Source organism: Amblyraja radiata, chromosome 15 (assembly GCF_010909765.2).
Source record: "Amblyraja radiata isolate CabotCenter1 chromosome 15, sAmbRad1.1.pri, whole genome shotgun sequence".
In the NCBI taxonomy this organism is placed as follows: Eukaryota; Metazoa; Chordata; class Chondrichthyes; order Rajiformes; family Rajidae; genus Amblyraja; species Amblyraja radiata.
In genome coordinates this window covers 20,772,089-20,795,708 of record NC_045970.1, presented here as the reverse complement: position 1 = coordinate 20,795,708, position 23,620 = coordinate 20,772,089, and the positions used below count along the sequence as shown (strand labels likewise).

The following is a 23,620-nucleotide window of genomic DNA, read 5'->3' as shown; positions in this document are numbered from 1 at the left end:
AGCCCTTAATTTTTTTTTATTAACAGAAAAAGGTTTTTAGATTGATGGGAATTGTGCTTCTGATTTCAGTGTCATATTATTGAAGATGAATGTGTATTAAGGTTCCAAAAAATACATTTAAACTTCCAACTGCTGGTTGGAATGTGTTGGGTTTTATTCTTTCTGGCCAATCAGCTGTTCAACCAGATAAGAATTACAATCACTTCAAGAGTTTCAAATTCAGCTGCAGAGAAAACCTGAACTTAAATAATTTCAGTTTGGTCTCATTTTGTTTAATATCCCCACAAATCCTGGTCCTATCAACTTGCAGGTAATTTTAGAAAAGCAAGAAATTATCTTGCTTCACTAATGAAAATGTCATCATTAATGAAGATTGAAAATGCTGGAAACACTCAGGTTCGGCTGGACTAGGGAGGAGAAGAACATTGTAAATGACCCTCTGGTGAAGGTTATCATTCAGTTTCTCTCCACAGATACTTTATCACCTGATTAAACTATATGTAACTTTTAGTAACGCAGTTCAACGAACTTGTATATGTTTTTAAACAGAAGAGTTGAAGATTAACAAATTTGTACAAGGCTCTTACTAGAGTGCAACCATCTATAACTGAACAGAAAACCACACTAGGACTTCTTACCCACCCTCCCTTGCCCCTATTTTATTGGCTGTGTGGAGAGCAGGATAGAAATAACAAGCAAGATAAATGGATCTTGGGGATACACAACATAAAATCCTTCCTATCAGCTGCTCTTTTGGGGATTTCCTTGTTTATTCTCAAAACAGCTTGACATCCGATTCTTTTGCCACCCATTCACTCTTACCGAGTAAAAGATCATCCATCAAACTAATGGTGGAATAGAATTGAAAGAAGTCAACAGTTCTAAATGTTTTCAAACCCCAGCTGGAACAAGATTGTCTGTTTCCAACTAGCTACCATTCACACCTGTCAACTCTGGCATTGTGGTACTGTTGCTGACACCTATTACTTAAAGAGAGCCGTTGGTATGGAAATAAAATCTCACTGACCCGGAACTGATGCAGCTGAAATTGTTCTTTGCCTGTTTCCTCCTTAAAAATGTATCTTTAAGTCTTAACATTTTTTTGTTATTTGTTCAAGACGAGATAGATTCCAGAACTGTTCTGGAGGCAATTATATTTATTTTAAAAACATGGTTTTAATACCTTATGCTATTAGGAATGTTACTTTTACCCTTTGCAAATAAATGCTCAAACATAAAGATCTTATTACTTCATACACTAAGTTGTTCAAAACCGTAGAAGTGTATTGAGAAATTGGATCACACTTTTTCTTGAGTGTGCTAAAATATTTTTGCATTTATCTCTGATGCCAAATCAGGTACCCCTCAAACTTCTCCTAGATTTGGCCACAAAGCTACATGCAGTAGCATTGACATGTTTAACACTCAGGCAGAATCACTAGTGCAAAGGAACGGTGAGGCTAAACTCAGTCAGAGAATGAACACCAACAGCAGCAATTCATGGCTGCCCTGGAAGAGGGAGAAGTTATAGAGGAGAGGGTTGGTGTCCTGTGCCACAAGGAGGGCCAGGAAACTTGCCAGAGCTGGCATAAGAAGAACCTCACTGAGCTATGTCCTCCAGGAGTGGGAATCCTCTCTCAGCAGAGCAGTAATTGAATCAATGTTGTGATCTTCCAAGCGAGCTACCGGCCATTATAAATACAGCAGTCTAACACAGAGACTAAAGGGGCTGTCCCACTGCGGCGACCTAATCTGCGAGTTTAGAAGAGTTTGCCCACGACTCAAACTCGCAGTATGGTCGACACGTGGTCCTATGAGCTCTTCATGCTCGAGGGAAGTTCCCGCATACTCGCGGCCTCAGTTGGGTAGAGGAAAGATTTTCAGCATGTTGAAAAATTTTCCGCGAGTAAAGATTGGTCGGCATGGTTCTTTTGAACTCGTAGTGCAGTGGAGTGGGGTCGCTGTGTAGTTATAAGCAGTTCAGGGCAGCCATAGGCAATCTCCTTCGCTGACCAGGCATTTTAATTGGCTCAGTGGAGTTTTCAGGACCAAGGAAAACCAACCGGTAATTTAAATACCCGCTAAACTTTATTATAAGTTGTCTGGATTGTCTGTGTGTCTCTCACGGTTTCATCGCTGACGGTCGATCCAGGTTGAAGACAGTCGCTGTAAAGTCGCGTCAGTGAGACAGGCCCTTTATTGGAAAAGGGAGAGAAATGCACATGCGCTTATGTACACACATATACTTCTACTATGCCACCTGCTCCTGCATTATCCCTCGCCACAATATTGGTCTTCTACTCATCCACCTGCCCAGCACCCCATACACAGAGGATTAAATCTTCTCCCTTCCTGTGGTGGAGCTGAGGTCTGGTGGCTGCCTCATTGGAGCAGTTTGAAGCTCCTCAGGAGCATCGGTTGGCAGCTTAATGACCTCTTAGAGCAGAAGATGTCAACTGTGTATGCAACTAACTGTTCTCCATGAACGGAGAGTTGCTGCAAGTGAGCAGATTTGTGTCCTGCATGTGCAGAGTTATATCCTATATGAGCATTTTCCCTACTAGAAATATGGCATGATTTATCTTCTGCAAGAGCAGCAGCATGTCCCCTCCCTGTGACTTTCACATGTCCTTATCATGAGCAGAATCATGTGTGAGAGATGACACAGAGGACAGCAATAATGGCAGCTTGGCCAGGCCCCTGTGAAATGAGGATATTTATATATGTGTCAACAGATCACTACACCATCTATCTAATGCCTCACATTATGTCAGAACCTGCTGCGCATTGATATGGCCTTTCTTCGTGACTTCAGTTCACCTGGCACTGTCGCATCTCAGGGAGCATCCAGGCCCACTGCCAGCCACCCTGAAATGTCCCCTTAATTGACTGGGAAATGTCTGAAGCCTGTCCACCCAAGGTAAGAGCTTCTCCTGGGTCATCAAAGATATGTGCACAGATTTAAACTGAAAGGGTGTAACATTGCAGCATCCAGACTGCTTAGTCAACTAATGAAGGCTGCATGGTGAGATGAAAAACTTGTCTGATGTTGATCCGTTTGGAACCCTCCATATGAAATGATTAAAAATATCATGAATAAATGAAAGATCTTTACTTAGAAATGATTTTACACTGATCGTTCGACAAATATATTATTCGTCAGAAAGCTCCAGGTGTAATGCATTGTGGCTTAAGATCTTTTGAGAGTATGGACATCTCTGTGCCTCCTGCCCCAAGGTCTCTGAACTTCCATATGCAGCACCTATTTTGAAGCGTTCAGTGATGGACATAATCATATAACACGGAAACAGGCCCTTCTGTCCAACTTGCCGATATCAACCAAGATGCCCCATTTACACTGGTCAGACCTGCCCGCATTTGGCCCATATCCCTCTAAAGCTTTCCAATCTATGTACCTGTTCAAATGTGCTTTAAATGTGTTTTTGTAGTAGCCTCCTACCTCCTTTGGCAGCTCGTTCCATATACCCACCACCGTCTGTGTGAAAAAGTTGCCCCTCGAATTCCTATTAAATCTTTCCCCTCTCACCTTAAACCTATGTCCTCTAGTTCTTGATTCCCCTACTTTGGGTAAAATACTTTGTGTATCCACTCTATCCATTCCCCTCATGATCTTATACACCTCAATAATAATACACTTTATTACGGACTCAAGGTCCAGACAAGGGGCAACATTACATAAAAAATGCATTGCATATCAAATATCATAAATAAATATAAAATCATGGTATATCACATAAAAACATCATAATTTATATATTTTTAAAAACCCACAATACTTAAGTTAAAAATCCAGATTAAAAGATGATCAATGTCCTACAACGAGACAACGATACCAGTGTCTCCACAACTGGGATTCGTAGCGTGTAGTGCTAACCCTTATGTTTGTCAAGGCCACAATAAGCACATTTTTAGTCATTTATCCTGCAAATTAATTTATACATGTGGTGTCTTAGGATAGCTTCTAAAGTACTGACTCCTGCAGCCACAAACATATTACTGGCACTACACCATCTAGGTTGCCTTAGCAGTGTTCTCATGGCATAGTTATATGCCACCTTTAGTCTCTGCATACTTGTCTTTAAATAGTTCGACCACAGGTGCGCAGTGTAGAGTGGTGTGCAGTATGCTCTAAATAGCGACATCTTCACCACACCTGCACACGCACCAAATTTACGCAAGAGGATATTCGCCTGTACATACAGCATGCGTCGTTGCCTATAAATATCCTCATCATCTGTCATTTGTTCTGTAATGATATGCCCTAGATATTTTATCTTATTACAGACACTAAGATTGTTGTCAGACAATTTAAAATCAGGATATTTTAGGCATTTATCCTCTTTGGTTCTACAGACCATAACAGCAATCTTACTAGCATTATATTTAATGTCATGTTCCACACCATACACAGAACATATAGTAAGGAGCTGCTGGAGACCAGCGCTAGATGGACTAAAGACCACAAGATCATCTGCATACATAATATGGTTCACTAAAATATTACCAATCACGCACCCAGTGTTACAGGCTTTCAATTGTTTAGACAGACCATCAATATATAGATTAAAAAGGACTGGGGACAAAATTCCCCCTTGTCTAACACCATTGCTAACCCCAAATGGGGCTGAGACCCTATTGCCCCATTTTATTTGCATAGTCTGGTGGGCATACCAGTAGGCCAGAATTCTAACAATGTATTCAGGCACCACTCTTTGACTCATTTTACCAAACAGCTTTCTGTGATTAACACGGTCAAAGGCTTTGGAAGCATCAATAAAGCACATAAGGATTGAAGAGTTTTTGCCTCTATATTTGTTTACAATCTCCTTTAGGGCATATATGCATAAGTCAGTGCCATGTTTAGCTTTAAAGCCAAACTGGTTATCTGTGGAGTTAACAAACTCATTTATTCTATCCAGCAGAACTCTTTCTAAAACTTTTGACAATATGCTGGCTAAAGCTATGGGCCTGTAATTATTTAGGCTGCCTACTTTGCCAGTTTTGTCCTTAATGACCGCTACTAACAGGACAGACAACATTGAGTCTGGTAACAAGCCATGAATCATAAAGCCAGTAAAACAAATAGCAAGGAGAGGAGCTATCCTCATACTCGCATACTTAAGATGTTCAGCAGAGATATGATCTAAGCCACTTGCTTTGTTGTTGGACAGCTTGTTCATGGGATGATGCACCTCATGTGACATAATCACCATCGAGTCATTACTCTCAATATTGTCCACCCTATACGTCACCTTGGACACAGTTGAATAAAGTGCTATAATGTTGTCGCCATAACTCCGCGATATTGCTGTTCCGGAGATTCCATCTACAGTACATGGTAGAGATGTTTTGCAACTGCTAAGAGCTCTCACTTCCTTCCAAAAATCTGTAGCATTGTTACTTAGCAGCTTCTTAGCCATGCAATCAGCCCTCATAGCTTGCTCATTTTTACAGATGAAGCGAACAGCATACTTATACCTTGCATTAGTGAGCTTCTTGTGCTCAAACACAGGCCCCTGTCTGGGTCTACCTGCCATAGCCCATGATTTGGTGGCTTCACGGGCTTCAGTATGATACTCAGCTACATACTTATTCCAGCCAGGTCTGATGTTATGTGTCTTATTTTTATGCTTGCAGTAGGGCTTACTGCCTACATATAAGGCGCTTACTATATCATTATACATGGAGCAGATATCTCTCCTATGCTTCATATCTTTACAATTAACATTACTACATATTATTGCATCATTAGGTAGATGAATATTGCTTAAGGATTTATCTGTATGGACATAATAGGCTAGGATGTCTTCCTTTGTAAGCGTTGACCAGTCCAGTTTTTCTGTATTAAAGCTATTTCTATCTCTGGATACCACAGGTATGTGTTCAACATTTATTGTCATAGCAACAGGTATATGATCAATCATTGCTGCCCCATACAGAATGCTCACACACCCCAATGAGGCATGTGCATCAGCTGTACTAATACAGTGGTCCAGCCATGATGTGGTGTGCCAGGCCTCACTAATATGTATAGCTATCTGTAGGTAAAAGCACTTTGCTTGACAATATTAAATTGTTATCTTGACAGAACTGAGCTATATGATTGGCAAATAATGAGTTCCTATCTGAGATAGATAGATAGATAGATATAATTTATTGCCACACAACCAGGGTCGGTGGAAATTTGGGTTGTCAGCAGCAGTATAATAATAAAGAACACACAATAAAACTGTAACACAAACATCCACCACAGCATTCATCACTGTGGTGGAAGGCACAAAAATTTGGCCAGTCCTCCTCCATTTCCCCCCCGTGTACAGGACCAGAGTCCAGAGTCAGTCCAGGATCGGCTCTTCCTCACCGGAGACCGCGGCTTTAAGATGGTGTAGGCCGCAGGCCGGCGGTCGAGATTTAAAGTCCCCGCCGCAGCCAGAAGCACCGTAAACTGCAGGGCCGGCGGTCGAAGCTCCCCTCCCGGGGTGATGGTAAGTCCATGCCGGGCCCGCGGTAGAAGTTGGCCGCGGGCCGGCAGTGATGGCTTCTTCTTCCCCCGGGTCCCCCGCGAGGGATCCCGGGCTGTAGACGCCGCACCAGCTGGAGCTCTGCAGACCGTGGCTTGAGGCTGCGACTTCAGGCTGCCGGCTGCCCCGGGCCAGCAAAACGGAGCGCTCCCCTCCAGCGAGCCCCAACGAGGGCTAACCCGCTCCACGCCGAGAGTCTACGCTGCGCCCGCCGCTGAAGCCCCGGGCGCGTCTCCGGGAAAGGCCGCGCCGATCCTTGATGTTAGGCCACGGGGGAGGCAACCTGGAAAAAGTCGCCTCTCCATGGAGGAGGCGACCGAAGTGGTTTCCCCCTTACCCCCCCACACCACCCCCCACACAAAACACACGAAGGAACATTAAATGCAGACTTTAAAACATACGAAAAAAAATAAAAAAAGGTTGAAAAAACTGATGCGCTGCTGACATGGCTGCTGCATAGAGCAGCGCCCACTACAGATATCTGCATTCATATCCCCAATGACATATACACTACAATAATTATTGTTTTGAATGAAAGAATAGATGAAAGCAAGTCTATTTAAATATTCATCCTCATTCTGATGGCATTCATAGGGTGTATATACATTCAGGATAACAAATTCCTTGTCATTGTGAGTAAAGTGTATGGCAATGCACCAGTCAACATCAAGCCGAATCACATTTACTGATAAGTCAAGCTTCTTGTTCCATAGAATAGCCACACCACCTGATATCCTACCTCTGACTATTCCCATGCCAAGGTCAGTTGTAGACTCCCCAGCCCCATGAAAGTTGTCATTGAGAGAATTGAGTTTGTCCAAGTCTTGCTTCGCTAAGAATGTCTCTTGCATACATAGTATGTCACAGTTCTCCAGCCGGTTGTCAACAATAATATCATCCCTCAGCCTTTTGTGCTCCAAGGAATAAAGTCCTAACCTGCCCAACCTCGCCCTATAACTCAGTCCTGACAGTATCCCCATAAATCTTCTCTGCACTCTTTCGAGCTTAACAACATCTTTTCTATAGCAGGTGACCAAAACTGAACAAAATACTCCAAATATGACCTCACCAATGACGTGTACAACTGTAACATAACGTCCCAACTTCTATATTTAATACCCTGTGATGAAGGCCAATCTACTGAAAGCATGGTTGACCAAGCTATCTAAGCTTGACACCCCTATCAAGGAACTATGTACCTACACTCCAAGATCCCATTGACACTCCCTAGGTCCTGTCCTAGTTTAAATTCCCAAAATGCAAAACCTCACACATATATGTATTAAACTCTATGAAACGATTTCTCAACTGATCAGGATACTGCTGTAATCTTTGATAACTATCTTTGCTGTCTACGATACCGTCCACTTTAGTGTCATCTGAAAACTTACTGATCATGTCTTCTACATTCTCATCTAAATCGTTGTCATAAGGGCCCAGCACTGATCTATGAGATATACCATTCAGTCAACTTTCCACCATCACCCTTAGCTTCTTTCCATGTTAATTCTCTATCTAGTCGGCTAGCTCTCCCTTGGTCCCATGCATTCTAACCTTCCAAGGCAGCCTACCATGCAGAATCTTATCAAATGCCTTGCTGAAGTCCATATAGACAACGCCTTACGCACACTGGTCTACAGTCCCCAGGCTTTTCCTTGCAGCCCTTCTTAAATAAAGGCACAACATTTGCCACCCTCCAGTCTTCCTATGCCTTGCCCCTGTCTTATGATGATTCATATATCTCAGCTAGGGCACCTGCATTTTCTTCTCTCGCCTCCGATAGTGTCCTGGTTTGTATTTGATCAGGCCCAGGAGATTTATCTACCTTCATATGCCTTAAGACATTCAGCACCTCCTCGACTGTAACACGAGCTGTCCTCAAGACATTTCCATTAATTGTCCCAAGTTTCCATGTATGTCTATCTCACTGTAAAAACAGTGGAGAAATACTCATTGAGGACCTTGCCCATCTCCTGCGGTTCCACACAGAGATGATCGCTTTAGTTTCTGAGGAGCCCTATTCTTTCTTTGGTTACTCTACTTCTCTTAATGAACATAAAATCTCTTTGTACTTTCCTTAATATTTAATGCCAAAGCTAGCTCCTGCCCCCCATGTTTTAAATATGGTCCTCAGTTCCCAAAACTCCTTCAGGGATACATTTAATCCCAGCTAACTAAACCTGTCCATTGCCTCCTTTTTCGTGACCAGATCCTCAATTTTGCTCCTCATCCAAGCTTCCTTGCTCCAACGTGTCTTGCCCTTCATTCTAACAGGAACATGCATGCCCAGAACTCTTGTAATCACTCTTTTAAAAGCATTCACTCTCCGGACATTCCTTTGCCGGCAAACAACCTGCTTGAATCAGCTTTAGCAAGTTCCTGTCTCATACCATCACTTAGTCTTACCCCAATTCATGATTTGAATTTGTGGGCCTGCCCTGTCTATTTTAAAGGTAATAGAACAGTGGTGCCTGTTTGCAAAAGGCTCGCTCATGGACACGTCAGTCACTTGCCCTTTCTCATTTCCTAATACATCAAGCTTTGCCTTTTCCCTTGTAGGGCTCTTTACATGTTGCCTGAGGAAACATTTCTGAACACATAATGAATTACACCCTGTCCAAACCCTTGGCACTATGACAGTCGCAGTCTACATTGGAAAAGTTTAAATCCGTATTATATCATCCTTATTAGTCTTGCAACTGCCTGGAATCTCCTGGCATGTAGCACCTATACCCTGGAACATTAAACTGCCAGTCCTGTTCCACTCTTAGCCATGTTTCTGTAATGGCTGCAACATCCCAGTGGCATGAACCTGTCCACTCCCTGAGTTCATTTGCCTTACCTGTCTGGCCGCTCGCATTAAAATAAATGTCATTCAATCCAACTGTCCTTCTCGCTCTCTGCCGTGCTCCTGCCTATCGTCTGCTGAACTTCCTTTCTTCACCTTCCATACCAACTTCCAGCCTCTCACCTGCCTCAGTTCTGCATTGGATCCTGCCCCCCTGCCAATCTAAAGTCACCAATGTAGCACGAACAAACCTGCCTTACATGAAATTAGCTCCCCTCCAGTTTAGGTGCAACTCTTCTTTGCACCAGAAAAGATTCCAATGCTCCAAAATTCTGAATTCCTGACCCCTGCACCACCTCCTCAGCCACACAGGTTAGAGTTAAGCAGTCCAAACTTGATTTGAAATGCTAAAGACTGCTAAATGCTAAATGAGTATAGAAGTTGACGGACATGTTGCAGTTGTATAAGGTATTGGTGAGACGGCATTTAGAGTATTGTGTGCCGTTCTAGGCACCATGTCATAGGAAAGATATTGGCAAGCTTGAAAGAGTTCAGAGAAGATTTAAGTTCAATTTCAAATTTATTTGTCACATGCCCCATAAGGTGCAGTGAAATGTAATTTACCATGCAGCATTCCAATTAAAAAGGGACACTATGCACAACATAATTCAACACAGACATCCACCACAGCATTCTTCACTGTGGTGGAAGGCAATACAGTTCAGACAGTCCTCCTCCTCCCCCTCCCTTGATCATCCGTGGTCGGGGCCCTGACCCTCCGTAGTCATCGCTACGGACGGCCCGATATTCAAGCCCTCTGGTCGGGATGGTCGGAACGCCGACCGAGCTCCCAATCGGCCACCTCACCGGAGACCGTGGCTACCAGATGTTGTCGGCCGCAGGCGGTCGGAGCTCTTCTTTGCCGACCCCCAGTGAGGGATAGCCCGTTCCATAATGTTAAGTAAAGTCCGCTCCACGCCTGCCGCCAGAAACTCCACAGACGGAGGCTCCAAGATGTTGTATGCCACATGCCAGCAATTGGAGCTCTTCTCCAGTGTGATGTGACAGTCCCCACTGTGCCGCCGCTGATGCTGTGGGCCCGCAATGTTAAGGTCCAATGTTATGAGGATGTTGCCAGGATTAGAGGGTCTGAGCTATAGGGTGAGGTTGAGTAGACTGGGTCTCTATTCCTTGGAGCACAGGAGGGTGAGGGGTGATCTTATAGAGGTGTATAAAATCATGTGAGGAATAAATCAGGTAGATGCACAGAATCTCTTGCCCAGAGTATGGACTCGAGGACCAGAGGACATAGGTTCGAGGTGAAGGGGAAAAGATTTAATAGGAATCTGAGGGGTAACTTTCACACAAAGGGTGGTGGGTGTATGGAACAAGCTGCCAGAGGAGGTAGTTGAAGCTGGGACTATCCCAACATTTAAGAAACAGACAGGTGCATGGATCGGACAAATTTGGAGGGATATGAACCAAACGCAGGCAGGTGGGACTAGTGTAGCTGGGACATGTTGGCCTGTATGGGCAAGTTGGGCTGAAGGGCCTGTTTCCACACTGTATCACTCTATGATTTGTCTGTATAGAACATGTACTCAATTTCATTCAGGCAAAATGGTTTTAAGTATTTATTGAGATTGAAGGTGTAACTCATGTCACCTTGCAACCTGGTATCTTAGCACACTGGAGCCCAGAGGTGTCTTGACACTTTCAGCAGTCATCTCTTATCTTGTGGTATGTAACACCACCCTGGTGAAGATATACAGGAACGTTTAACCATGTCATATTGTTGTCCTCCTGTGCAAGAACATTTTGTTTTGAATGTGTATGTTTCCTTTCAACATTGGATTAAGTTACAATTAAAAAATAATTATTTTAATCTTCATTCTTTTGACTTAATTGCTCTATACGATTTCAAAACATTTTGAAGAGCAGGTAACATTTGACTGACTTGTTGGTTGCACATTTGCAGCCCACCTCGTGCAACCTGCCATTTTGTTCTGCCTTGTAAATTCCAGTGTGTTCTTGTTCAATGACAATGTTCAATGTCAGCCTATTCATCTTGGTGACAGTTCACATTTAATATTTTGAGAAATGCAAACTCATCAAAATAATCTTACCTGATACCAACTCATTCATTACTTTTCTCTGACAGGTCATCATGATTGGGGATGATATTGTGTATGATGTAGGTGGAGCCCAGCAGTGTGGTATGAAGGCTGTCCAAGTGAGGACAGGCAAATACAGGTTAGTAAATTTACAGGCCAATCCTTCACCACATCTTAATGAGAGTGGCTTTGTTCAGAATGTTGATTGCCAGAAGAGAATCACTCCAGTGCCTCCCTTTAAAGCCATACCAATTGTTGGAATCTGTCAAAAGCAGGAAAGAACAATGCTATATTTCATAAAACCCAGATTACAGCTCATCATAAAAGTAAATCTGTGGCAGAATCATAGAAAACCAAATTAAATAACATTTTATTAATATTTATTCTTATCTGTCAACTTATTATACGGTTGGCAGTCATTCTTGCACTGGTCTCATTATGTGGAATAGAAGAATGATAATACTGTCTTGCACTTGTCAGATATTCTAGTGAATGTTATTGTCCATTGTCAAGTGCATGCAGACAATAGATGGTTTATGCATTCCAAAGGTCATGAAGATAAGGGAGGCCATTCACGCAGCTAGCTCATTCTCCAATAAAACCTATAAATTTATGTCCACACTATCATCACTATATTTAACAGCCTCGTGATTAACTGCAGAATATTCCACCTCACATTGCTGTCATGTCCATTATTTATTTATTGTGGAGGAATTTCCTTATATTCAATTTGTCTTTTGCCAGTTTACATTTTTTTGCTGTTTTTCAGTCATGGCTGGGATTGAAATAGCACTCAATATTGACAATTCCAATTCCATCGTTTACCTGTACATTTTTCTTAAATGTCATATTTCATTTTCCATTTCTAGAGGCTAAAGTTCCTTGGCTTGTCAATTCTTTACTTGAAACTCCCATCTGCTGAAAAGAAGGACGTCTTTTAACCTTTTTCTGTTCTAACCTGAGGGGTGTTTGTTGACACTTTGTGCAAAATACTGAAGGATCAGTACACATTGATAACATTGAAGGATGTATTGAGCATCTTTGTGCCTATGGGCTTTTATAAACATATTACAGTTAGTCATACAGTGTTTGCAACTGAACGAGGTGTTGGACATCTTTTGCATTATCTTTAGCATATCCCCCATGGCCATACTTGTAATTGTGTTAAATTTGCATATAAGCATGCTGCCAGCATAAATGAGGAGTTTAGTTTAAACTATACAGTCTATTTTATGAGACATTAATCCTACATCTCAAGAATTATTCTGCTGAACATCTAGACCTGGATTTCAGTGCTACAAGCAAAATGTGAGGGGATTGAATAGTATAGTTAAGACCCATTAACATAAAAGAATTACTTGAATGTATCTCCTATTCATGTTAATTGAATCATATTTAGTTAAATATAAATACAATTATCTAATAATATTTGAATGAGGCAAATTTAATAAAGAAAACATCATAGATTTTACAAATTTTCAATTTAATCTTGCGTTAATTCAAACAAAGCTATTTTGAATTTTGTGGTTTATCACATTTACAGCATTTGACCTATTGACAAACCATTAAACATTCATCTTAATAGTCACTGTGAAATTCTTGTGGCTCAAAGGTGAACAGTTTTATATAATGATGTTGCTTCACAAAAGCCATACACCATAAACCTGCATTTTCCTCTACCAATTTCCAGATGCCAAGCTATAACCCAGCATCATTTTAATCCTTGGACCTTATTGAACTGGAATTTCTACAGTAAAACTGGAAAGTTACAGCAATGTTTGAACTGCTTCTGCTGAGGTCAGCAAATACTAAAATAGCTTGAGAATATCATAGAGACCAGTAGGAGTTAATGCAAACAGGAGCCAATGCAATCAATCGGGATCCATGTAAAGCAGATAATGCTATATTACATTTTTTTTATAAGATGAAGCTGTTAAATCATGAATTAGACTTAATAAATGTCAGGCTTAATAAACACAGCATGAAATTATGGAAGATTTTAATATGTTAATTCGTTATCCTGATGAATTCTGAAAGTTTTTTAGCGGAGGCTTCAGTAATGGAGGAAATGCTGACATAACTGACTAAATTTCTCTAATATTCCCCTAATATTTCTCAGCTGTTTTTTGCTACAAGCATTATGCCAAACTGGCTATTGCTTTGTTACAAGTTTTGAAATAGGTCGATTTTTTTGTTAAATATGTATTCCAAATTTCAATATTATAATTTCTGTATTTCAGATACTGTTGTCTGCTAAATCATTTTTGTTATTTTTTAATCTGAAGCATTAGTTTTTTATTGTTATGTTCTTGTGTTACTTCCCAGCCACCCAAAGACATAAGAATACCTCTAGGTGGTGCTATAAACTGCACTTGTGCTCTTGTGAAACTTTCCCAAATAATTATAAAAGGATAAAGCTATGACATTTTACATAATTAAACTGTCACCCATAATTGATGTCCTAACCTCTTAGGGCTCATATCAACTTCTACATTTTTACTATATCTGTAATTGGAATAATTTGAAAGTTGATGCATGTGAGGTACTCAGCAGTACTCCTTCAAACTTGTATCTTGACAGCTAAGATTTATAGAATTCAAGGAAGTAATGCCATTAAGAGGACATTTAATGTTTAAATGGAAAAAAATCACTCTTTGTAGATGCTAGATTGAATTTATAGAAAACTTAAACAAAATGAAGATTCTTGCTTACTATCTAAGTCCAACAAAGTGTTCAACTGACAGTTCTGTTCATTGAAGTGGCAGTATGGCTGAACCAAGCTCCTCCAAGCTATGCAAAGAACTTGCAGGAATAAATTCATTTTCTGAGGCTAACCGTGCCTATACTATGACACCCAATGCTCACAGGTGTACACTTGGATTTAACTTGGTTTAAAGTTGCAACCTATCAGTACAAAACAACCTATCAGTACTATCTGTTTAAGAAGGAACTGCAGATGCTGGAAAATCGAAGGTACACAAAAAAGCTGGAGAAACTCAGCGGGTGCAGCAGCATCTATGGAGTACTATCTACTGCTTTTCCTGCAAGTACAATCCAATTTATATAATTAATATAATTATACAATATGATCCACACTTGCCCATTAAGGCACAGATGAGTAGGACCTTTGAGAAAAATCCATGGCGCTGGGACAGGTGATTCAGACAGGATGCTGAATGGGAAATGCTAGCCTGGAGTACTAAGTAATTGGCTGTTTGATCATGTAAAACACACTGAAGCGAAAGGAAACCATTGGTTCTATTTTCTTTTAAAGGTGCAGATAACGGATGTTGAGACAAGCTTCACATCTAGAGAGCTGGGTACATTAGGAAGTGCCAGAAGAAACAATTGTCATTATTTTACAAGCCACCCTTTACGTAAAGAAAATTTATAGATTTTACCTTGTCTCCAATTTTGTCACTGTTCCAAATGTCATGGTGACCTTCCCATTGCCATGAAGGTCCTGAGCTGACACTACACTAGATAGCTCTCTTGGCTTGTTTGACATTAATCAACTACTTAGTAACTGCAGGGAATTCACCACAAAGAAAACTTTTTTAAATGGTTATTGAACCTCATATCCTATGGCCTTGTCCTATCTGACAAATCCTTCCAGTTTCTCAGTCCATATTACCTTGTGAACCATTCAAACTGTGTGGCCTTTGCCTTCTGCGCACTCGTTGGGCAGTACGCTCTGGATTGAGAGATGATTAGCTTCCACTCCAGTCCAATGGATACTGATATGATGGAAGAGTCCGAAATGGGTTCAATGTGTGTAACACGGTTGCACTGTAGTACTACCTTAAACCTGTAGTAATTCCATCATGGTAGACTTTAAGTGATACAGTTAGAAACTTTATTTCCTAAGTTTACCTGACTCTTTGCCTTGACATAGTTTTGGGAATAGATAGTTCACAATCAGTGATGTGAAACCATATGTTTTTTCATAATTTGCAATTCTTACATTCTGCAGAAATAGACATCTCTATGCTCAATGTGTCAAATTTGACAAGCCATATTCTACAGTATGGTCTATAGAAATGTTTTTAAAAGAGGTGGAACTATGCTGAAGCTTTTCCTTCAGGGGAAGGAGAAGGAAGAGGCAAGGTGACTTAGTGGTGAGAGATGGTGGGAGTAATGTTGTGGGCGTAAGGGGCAGGGTAGATCTCTCACCAGCCCATTTCACCCTGCTCCGTTTCCCACCTTCCACACTTATCTCCCATCTACAAGTCCCACGTTCCCTTTTATCCCCCATTCTTTACCCTCCTTTCTCTTCCTTTCTACCCATATTCTTCTCCTTGGCTTTACATTTCACTCCACCTCTTCTTTCCTTATTGGATACGCTTTTGTCTCCTTTTCCACTCTGGCCTTTGTCACTTACTTCACCCATCTGCCAATTACCAGAAGGGTCACGACCCGAAACGTCACCCATTTACTTCTCTCCAGAGATGCTGCCTGCCCCGCTGAGTTACTCCAGCTTTTTGTGCCAATCAACCTACCCTTATCATTTGTATTCACCTATAACTTACCAGGATTAGTCCCATTTCTAGCTCTCTTCGCAAGCTTTCTCCCCTCCTACATCAATCATTTTGAAGAATGAACCCGGCCCATTAAGTCCACAGATGCTGCCTAATCCGATGAGTTCCTCCAGCACTTTATATTTTGCTCAAGATTCCAGCATCTGCAGTTCCATGTAATTGGTATTGTTTAATCATGGTATACATGTCTGCCGCATTTTTCTTCTGGCTCTTTAGCAATCCATTTTCCAGTTTTAGGAGTTCTGTGAACAGGCCGATTTGATGATATTAATGAATATCCATTAGACTCATACAGCCTGGCGCATGCTGACCAGATGCCCAGCTACACTAGTCCCACCTGTCCACATTTGGGCCATATGCCTTTAAACCTTTCCTATCCATATACCTGGCCAAATATCTTTTAAATGTTGTTATAGTACCTGCCTCAACTACCTCCTCTGTCAGCCCATTCCATGTACCCGACACCCTCTGTGTGAAACGGCATGATTAGCTGTCATTCAGTCAGTGTGTCGACAATGATTCCATGATATGGTACATCAGATTACTATCCACCACACGGGGGAACAAACTGAGCATCATTTTTATTTTTGTAAGAATTAAACATCAGATCTCCCAGGATGTTGACGGCCTTTGCACCATCTGTGAAGAACAAGGTGAGAAGCCATGCATAAATAGCTCCACCATACAATGGTAATCTTTGATATTCCATCTAACCAAAATATTTTAAGAATCTATTCATGTGCTTTATGATGATTTGTAGAATTATAGTCAACTTTGCATGCTGTAAAAAGTCAGTCTGCAAGAAGGTGCGGATCTGGATTTGATCAAAATGCAATACCAAGTGCAAACATTAAAATGTTTTAGTGCATGGCACAGCCAATTTGAGGGGGGGGGGAAACAAGTCCAATATAAAGGCATGATCTAAAACAAAATCCTTGCTTAATTTCAAATTTGTAGCTACTTGAGCAAGTCATTTCTTGGACCTTTATGGTCCCAACAAAAACGAAAGACAGAATAACAGTTTACACAGAAACATGCGAGGGGTTTAATTTAATTTTAATTGATTAATTTTTGTTTAATGCTAGTTTCATTTCTGTATAGGTGATTGAGAATGAATGAAAATTAGGTTTTATAATCTTGCAGTAATGATAGATCTAATTTTCAAAAATCCTTTGGTTAGAAAAAATAATTTTGACTTGCATTTTAAATGCTGCAAAGACTATATTACTGCTTGATTACTTTTAAGTTCGTTTCCCTTTCCTTCACAATTGCCTCCCCTCCCCCAGCCCACCTCCTAGTTCAGGAAAATAAAGGCTCATTTTGTGGTTTAAAAGTAGCCCTGAATGAGATTGCCTAACTTGACAAAAGAGCGGAAATAAAACCCTGAACTTCTTGGTCGATGCACTTCAGTAGCAGGCGATGTTATTTATTCTATCCTTGGGGGCAGGGTGGGCATTCATTTAACGATTTTTTTCATAGATCGCGCTTGGAGTTGATGGATGTTACTGATTAATTTTCTATTCATACTTGCTTGCCTTCAGTATATGCATCAAAATCACATTTATTGCACTTTATATAGTTTGTTTTATGGAATATATTCTATAAAGCTGTAACGTTGTACACTAAGAAATAGTGTACACTCTAAACAGCACTTCTTGGTTGAAGTAGCAAAAACATTGTCTTTGTGTGATTCCAGATGTTTGTAATCAGTTCAGGCTCTTTCTTCTGTGTTGTTTATCCCAGTGTCAATTTAGAAAATGATCATCTAATTCTCATAGTTCCACCCATGCTGTTGCGATGAAAAATCAGACAAATAAATAATTACTTTCTGTCACCGGTGTTATCTTAAGATAAATCTCTGATGATTTTCGGGTGAAATATGTTCCTTTGTTGTTCCTACTCAAGTCAACATGATTTCACATGATGGTGTCACATGAGTTCTAAATTACCCCAGACTAATTTAATTTTACGGAGTTATAGCCCTGTCCCACGGTGCGAGTTCAGTCCAAGAGCTCTCCCGAGTTTGCCATGATTTAAACTCGGAGATTTACGGTAATGGCCACTCGTCGGTACTCGGGGCTCTGGTGGACATTTTTGAACGTGTTGAAAAATCTTCACGAGTCTTCCCGTGCTTACCTGCCGTTAGCGAGTCTTACCGACTACCTGCCGTTAGCGTTACGAGCCGCTAAGAGACGTCCCCGAGCTCCGACGTACCCACTACGTTCATTCTCCGTGCTTTCCACGAGTTTGATTTTTTTTAAACTAGGGAGAACTCTTGAATGAACTTGTACCGTGGGACAGGGCTATAAATTTATATGTGAAAAAAAATGCCATATTTATATGGCAAAGAGCTAGGTTAAATTTAGCTGGTTAAAATTAACAGCCTTAAAAAAAGTTGTAGTTAAATAACTTGCAGTTGAATAAATCTGCATCCTAACCTTTTTCCTTGTGCATTAGCTATCGCAATCATATTTAAACTCATTCTGCTGTTGCCAAGCAAGGAAAACCGGCCAGCGGTTCTCTCGTTCTTCTTTACTTCATTCTGGCCGGTTTTCATTCATTCGTAACTTAGCTTGATCAGTCTGGGCAGTTAGATGAGAAATAATTCCTTTGGTGACATGTGTAATGAGTTCATTTGGAGTACTGACCTTTGCTGGAACCATAGGACTACTAAGTTGGCTCTATAATTGCTGCACTTCCTGCCAGTCCTCAACTAGTCATTCTTGGTCTACAGTTGCTCTAAGTAAAGGTTACCTTCTTCATTAATACGGGAACTAAAGTATGCATGAATATGGTCTGTTTTGTTTCAAGTGTATCTGTTGAACTGAGGTATTCCAAGTGTGCACTTACAGAGTTAATTGTACAGTAGTTGATCAGTGGTCCATTATAAAAGTTATGGCAGTTCCCATCCCATTTGTTAAATGCTTCACCTGAAAGCAACGATAGATTATGTATATCATTCATTTTATTTTCTTCTTCTGACATCTCTTTACAGTACACAGTTTTAAAGTTTTCATATGCTTTTAATATATTTTTAATGGATTATAAAACATAATGACAAAACTGAAAAAAATAGATGTTTTCATTGATTATTTGGACAAAAAACACATGTTTTAATTGGAAGTAAAGTGAAATAGGTGAAAATACAAACAGATTAAGACAGTCTGAAGAAGGGTCTCAACCCAAAACATCATAGAATCATAGAATCATAGAAAGTAGGTGCGAGAGTAGACCACCAGGTCCGTCGAGCCCGCACCGCCATTCACTCATGGCTGAACACCAAACAGACACACTTACCCACAAACAGTAGACACAAGACACAGAACACAAGACACTACCCTCCCCTTTATACCGCTATCACCCCTCTCCACCCCAAGAACCGCGTGATCTCCTGGGGGAGGCAAAAAAACGGATAAAAACCCAGGTCCAATTCGGGAAAAAAATCCGGGAAATTCCTCTCCGACCCCAATCCAGGCGATCGACATTTGTCCAGGAGATCACTCAGGTCTACTATACTAACCATACCTAGGTCCATATCCCTGCCCTCTCCCCGTAGCCCCTTATCCCCTTGGCAGCTAAAAAACCATCTATTTTCGACTTAAATATATTTAACGTTTCTGCTTCCACTGCTCCCTGGGGCAGTGAATTCCACAAACTAACCACTCTCTGGGTGAAGAAGTTCTTCCTCATCTCAGTTTTAAAAGAGCCCCCCCTCACTCTGCAACTATGTCCCCTAGTTCTAGCCTCCCCGATCATTGGGAACATCCTCGGTGCATCCACCCGATCAAGGCCCCTCACGATCTTATACGTTTCAATGAGATCGCCTCTCATTCTTCTAAACTCCAAAGAGTAGAGTCCCAGCTTACTTAACCTTTCCTCATATGTCAATCCCCTCATTGCAGGAATTAATCTTGTAAACCTTCGCTGCACTGCCTCCAGGGCTAGTACATCCTTTCTTAAGTATGGACCCCAGAACTGTACACAGTATTCCAAATGTGGTCTCACCAATACCGTGTACAGCTGCAGCAAGACCTCCGTGTTTTTATACTCAATCCCCCTAGCAATAAAGGCCAAAACTCCATTGGCCTTCCTGATTGCTTGCTGCACCTGCATACTGACTTTTAGTGATTCATGTACTAATACCCCTAGATCCCTTTGCGTTGCATTACAACGCAGCTCCTCCTCATTTAGAAAATAACTTGCCCTATCATTTTTTTCCCCAAAGTGAATGACTTCACATTTATTAGTATTAAATTTCATCTGCCAAGTTGTTGCCCACTCACCTAGCTTATCTATATCCTTTTGCAGACTCTTCCTATCCTCCTCATCCCCTACTTTCCCTCCCATTTTCGTATCGTCCGCAAATTTTGATATATTACACTTGGTTCCCTCCTCCAAATCATTTATATAAATCGTGAACAACTGGGGTCCCAGCACCGACCCTTGCGGAACCCCGCTAGTTACCGGTTGCCATCCCGAGTATGAACCATTTATCCCCACTCTCTGCTTCCTATTCGTTAGCCAATCCTCTACCCATGCTAATATATTACCCCCAATCCCATAATTTTTCATTTTTAGCAATAGTCTCTTATGTGGCACCTTGTCAAAAGCCTTTTGGAAGTCCAAGTATACCACATCCACCGGTTCCCCTTTATCCACCCGAGTTGTTACTTCCTCAAAGAATTCGAGCAGATTCGTTAAACACGATTTCCCCTTCACAAAACCATGCTGGTTCTGTCTGATGAAGTCATGTTTATCCAAGTGGCCCGTTAGCGTTTCTTTAATAATTGTCTCCAACATTTTACCCACCACCGATGTTAGACTAACCGGTCTATAGTTACCCGCCTTCTGTTTACTTCCTTTTTTAAATATAGGTGTTACATTGGCCATTTTCCAATCCACTGGGACCGTTCCTGCCTCCAGGGAGTTTTGGAAAATTATCACCAATGCATCCACAATCCCCACTGCTATCTCCCTCAAGACCCTTGGATGTAATCCATCAGGCCCAGGGGATTTATCCTCCTTCAGTCTCATTAATTTCCCTAATACCACCTCCTTGGTGATCTTAATAGTATTTAGCTCCTCCATTCCTACCGCCTCCTGTTTATCCAGCATTGGAATATTTTTTGTGTCTTCTATGGTGAAGACTGATACAAAATACTCGTTTAATGCCTTTGCCATTTCCATGTTCCCCACCAACAACTCTCCAGTCTCACCCTCCAATGGACCAACGTTCACCTTAGCCACCCTTTTTCTTCTTATATAGCTATAAAAACTCTTACTATTAGTTTTTATGTTGTTCGCTAAATTCCTTTCATAGCCTATTTTCCCCGTCTTAATTAATCTCTTAGTTACTTTTTGCTGACCTTTAAATGCTTCCCAATCCTCTACCCTCCCACTACCTCTGGCTACCTTATATGCCCTTGCCTTCAGCCGAATACTATCCTTTATAGTTTTACTGAGCCATGGCTGACTGTTCTTACCCTTACCCCTTTTTTTCTTCATAGGAATAAATTTTTCTTGAAGGTTATACAGTAGATCCTTAAACGTACACCACTGCTCATGTACCGTCTTATTCTTGAGTCTGCTATCCCAGTCAACTTTGATCAGCTCAGTCCTCATACCTTCATAATCCCCCTTATTTAGACTAAGCACCCTAGCCTGAGTTTCAACCTGCTCCCCTTCTATTTGAATATGGAATTCGACCATATTGTGGTCACTTGTTCCCAACGAGTCCCTAACTATGACATTTTTAATTAATCCTGCTTCATTACACAGGACCAGATCTAAGATTGCCTCCCCCCTTGTCGGTTCCGTGACATACTGTTCTAGGAACCCGTCTCTAATACATTCAATAAACTCTTCCTCTAGTCTACCCTGCCCAGTTTGGTTTGCCCAATTAATATGAAAATTGAAGTCCCCCATGATTACAGCAGTTCCCTTTTTACATGCGTCAACTATTTGCAGATTTATGTTCTGACTAACAGCGTCACAGCTATTTGGAGGTCTATAAATTACACCCACTAGTGTTTTTTTCCCCTTGTTATTCTCTATCTGTACCCAAGCTGTTTCACTATCCTGATCCTTCAACGCAATATCCTTCCTCTCCATTGCCGTTATTCCCTCCCTTATTAAAAGGGCCACCCCTCCTCCCTTTCTTTCCTGTCTATCTTTTCTAATTGTCGAGTACCCCTCTATATTTAACTCCCAGTCCTGATCATCTACTCCTTTTCACCAGAGATACCGCCTAACCCGCTGAGTTACTCCAGCTATTTGTGTCTGTCAAACATATCAATATATAGGTATGATTTTATATCTTAATACTGATCCTGTTTGAATTGCATGCCACAATCTTTTATATTGTACATTGGAATTTATCTAATGAGCCTTTATAATAATTCTCCATTGTCAATACTGTTGTTTTCAATGATTTGAAGGCAAACAGATTAGTTACTGAATGCACACTTGCAATGCAGCAGTGAAATTTACACTCGCAGTAATGTTTGGTAATGTAAATCAGAGCTATGGCTTTGCCTTGTTCTGCAGCAAAACAAGAGTGAGTCTCTTTCCTAAAGTTGGACACTGACCCACCTTTTACAGTAGAACTTCAACATCAGTTAATAGCAAAAAGGCCTTATGAAAATATGACTGAATATTTTATTACAATGTAGAGTCGTGAAAGAAACTTAAACCTTTCTCAATCAACTGTCACAAAATATTAAATAAACTTTTAATAGTTGTCTGCCATGCCTTCATTGACCTAAGTTCCACTTTCATTTAAAGGTTAGATTCCTGTTCTACACAATAGAATCTACATCTATAACCTTTTTTCAACTTAGTTGTGTTATGGTTTCATTGGCACAACAGACCCTTGTTTTACTTGAAATAATATGGGACATTTTCTGCAACTCTATATGAGTTATATAATTGGACTCAGACCAAATTAGTATCAGTAGCATTAATAGTTATGCATTCATGTTCTAAGCAGAAAATTATGTTTTATTTTTTTTTAGTTATTTTAAACATATTGCTTTACCAGGAGATCTATTTTGAATTGGTTGATATTTTCTGTAAAAATAGTTAAATGCTGAATGTTATATTTGCTATTTAACATTCCAAAATTCTTGTTTAATTTATTTGTAAAACAGCTGCTTTGTTTAATAACCCATGTTTCCTCTCCCATCATTTGAAGTTGATCATGTCTGCAGCAGACCCCACTACCATTCAGTGACTCTTGTTGCTTTGTAATTGGAATGGGACCAGGCAAAGTACTGTTTCTTTCCCATCGTAGCAAGCCAGCTGAAAGGAATTCAGTAACCTCATGCAACCTATGGACAGTGGGGCAGAGCTTCACAATTAAAGTGTAATTGACATAAACCAAAAAAATGAGCACATAGGCTGATATTTAATAATTTCCCACATAGCAATTCTAGCATGTGGTGCAATGCTTATGTTGGCTGCATGATATAAACTAGTTATAAGTTTAGTTGGGATTTGTTTTTCACTCCGCAAATATCGATTTTCTTTTGGGGTTAAAGCTATTTGGATATAAACAATCATCCCTGAAGATCACTTCTGTGATGATTTTCACGTTAGGGCACATGAAAACACACTTCAGCAAGATCCATTTTGTTCATC

General features: G+C 40.7%; 1 protein-coding gene across 3 annotated transcripts in view; it reads left to right on the top strand.

The window, feature by feature from the left end:
- The window catches only part of LOC116981074 (phospholysine phosphohistidine inorganic pyrophosphate phosphatase), a 146,709-nt gene that overhangs the window by 82,005 nt on the left and 41,084 nt on the right, over positions 1–23,620 (top strand). For 2 of the 3 annotated variants that reach the window (XM_033033748.1, XM_033033749.1), the window contains exon 6: positions 11,492–11,583. The exons of the other annotated variant lie outside the window; for it this stretch is intronic. In XM_033033748.1, the coding sequence (XP_032889639.1) occupies positions 11,492–11,583 (92 nt within the window). The remainder of the gene's footprint in view (positions 1–11,491; positions 11,584–23,620) is intronic. 3 annotated transcript variants of the gene reach the window in all.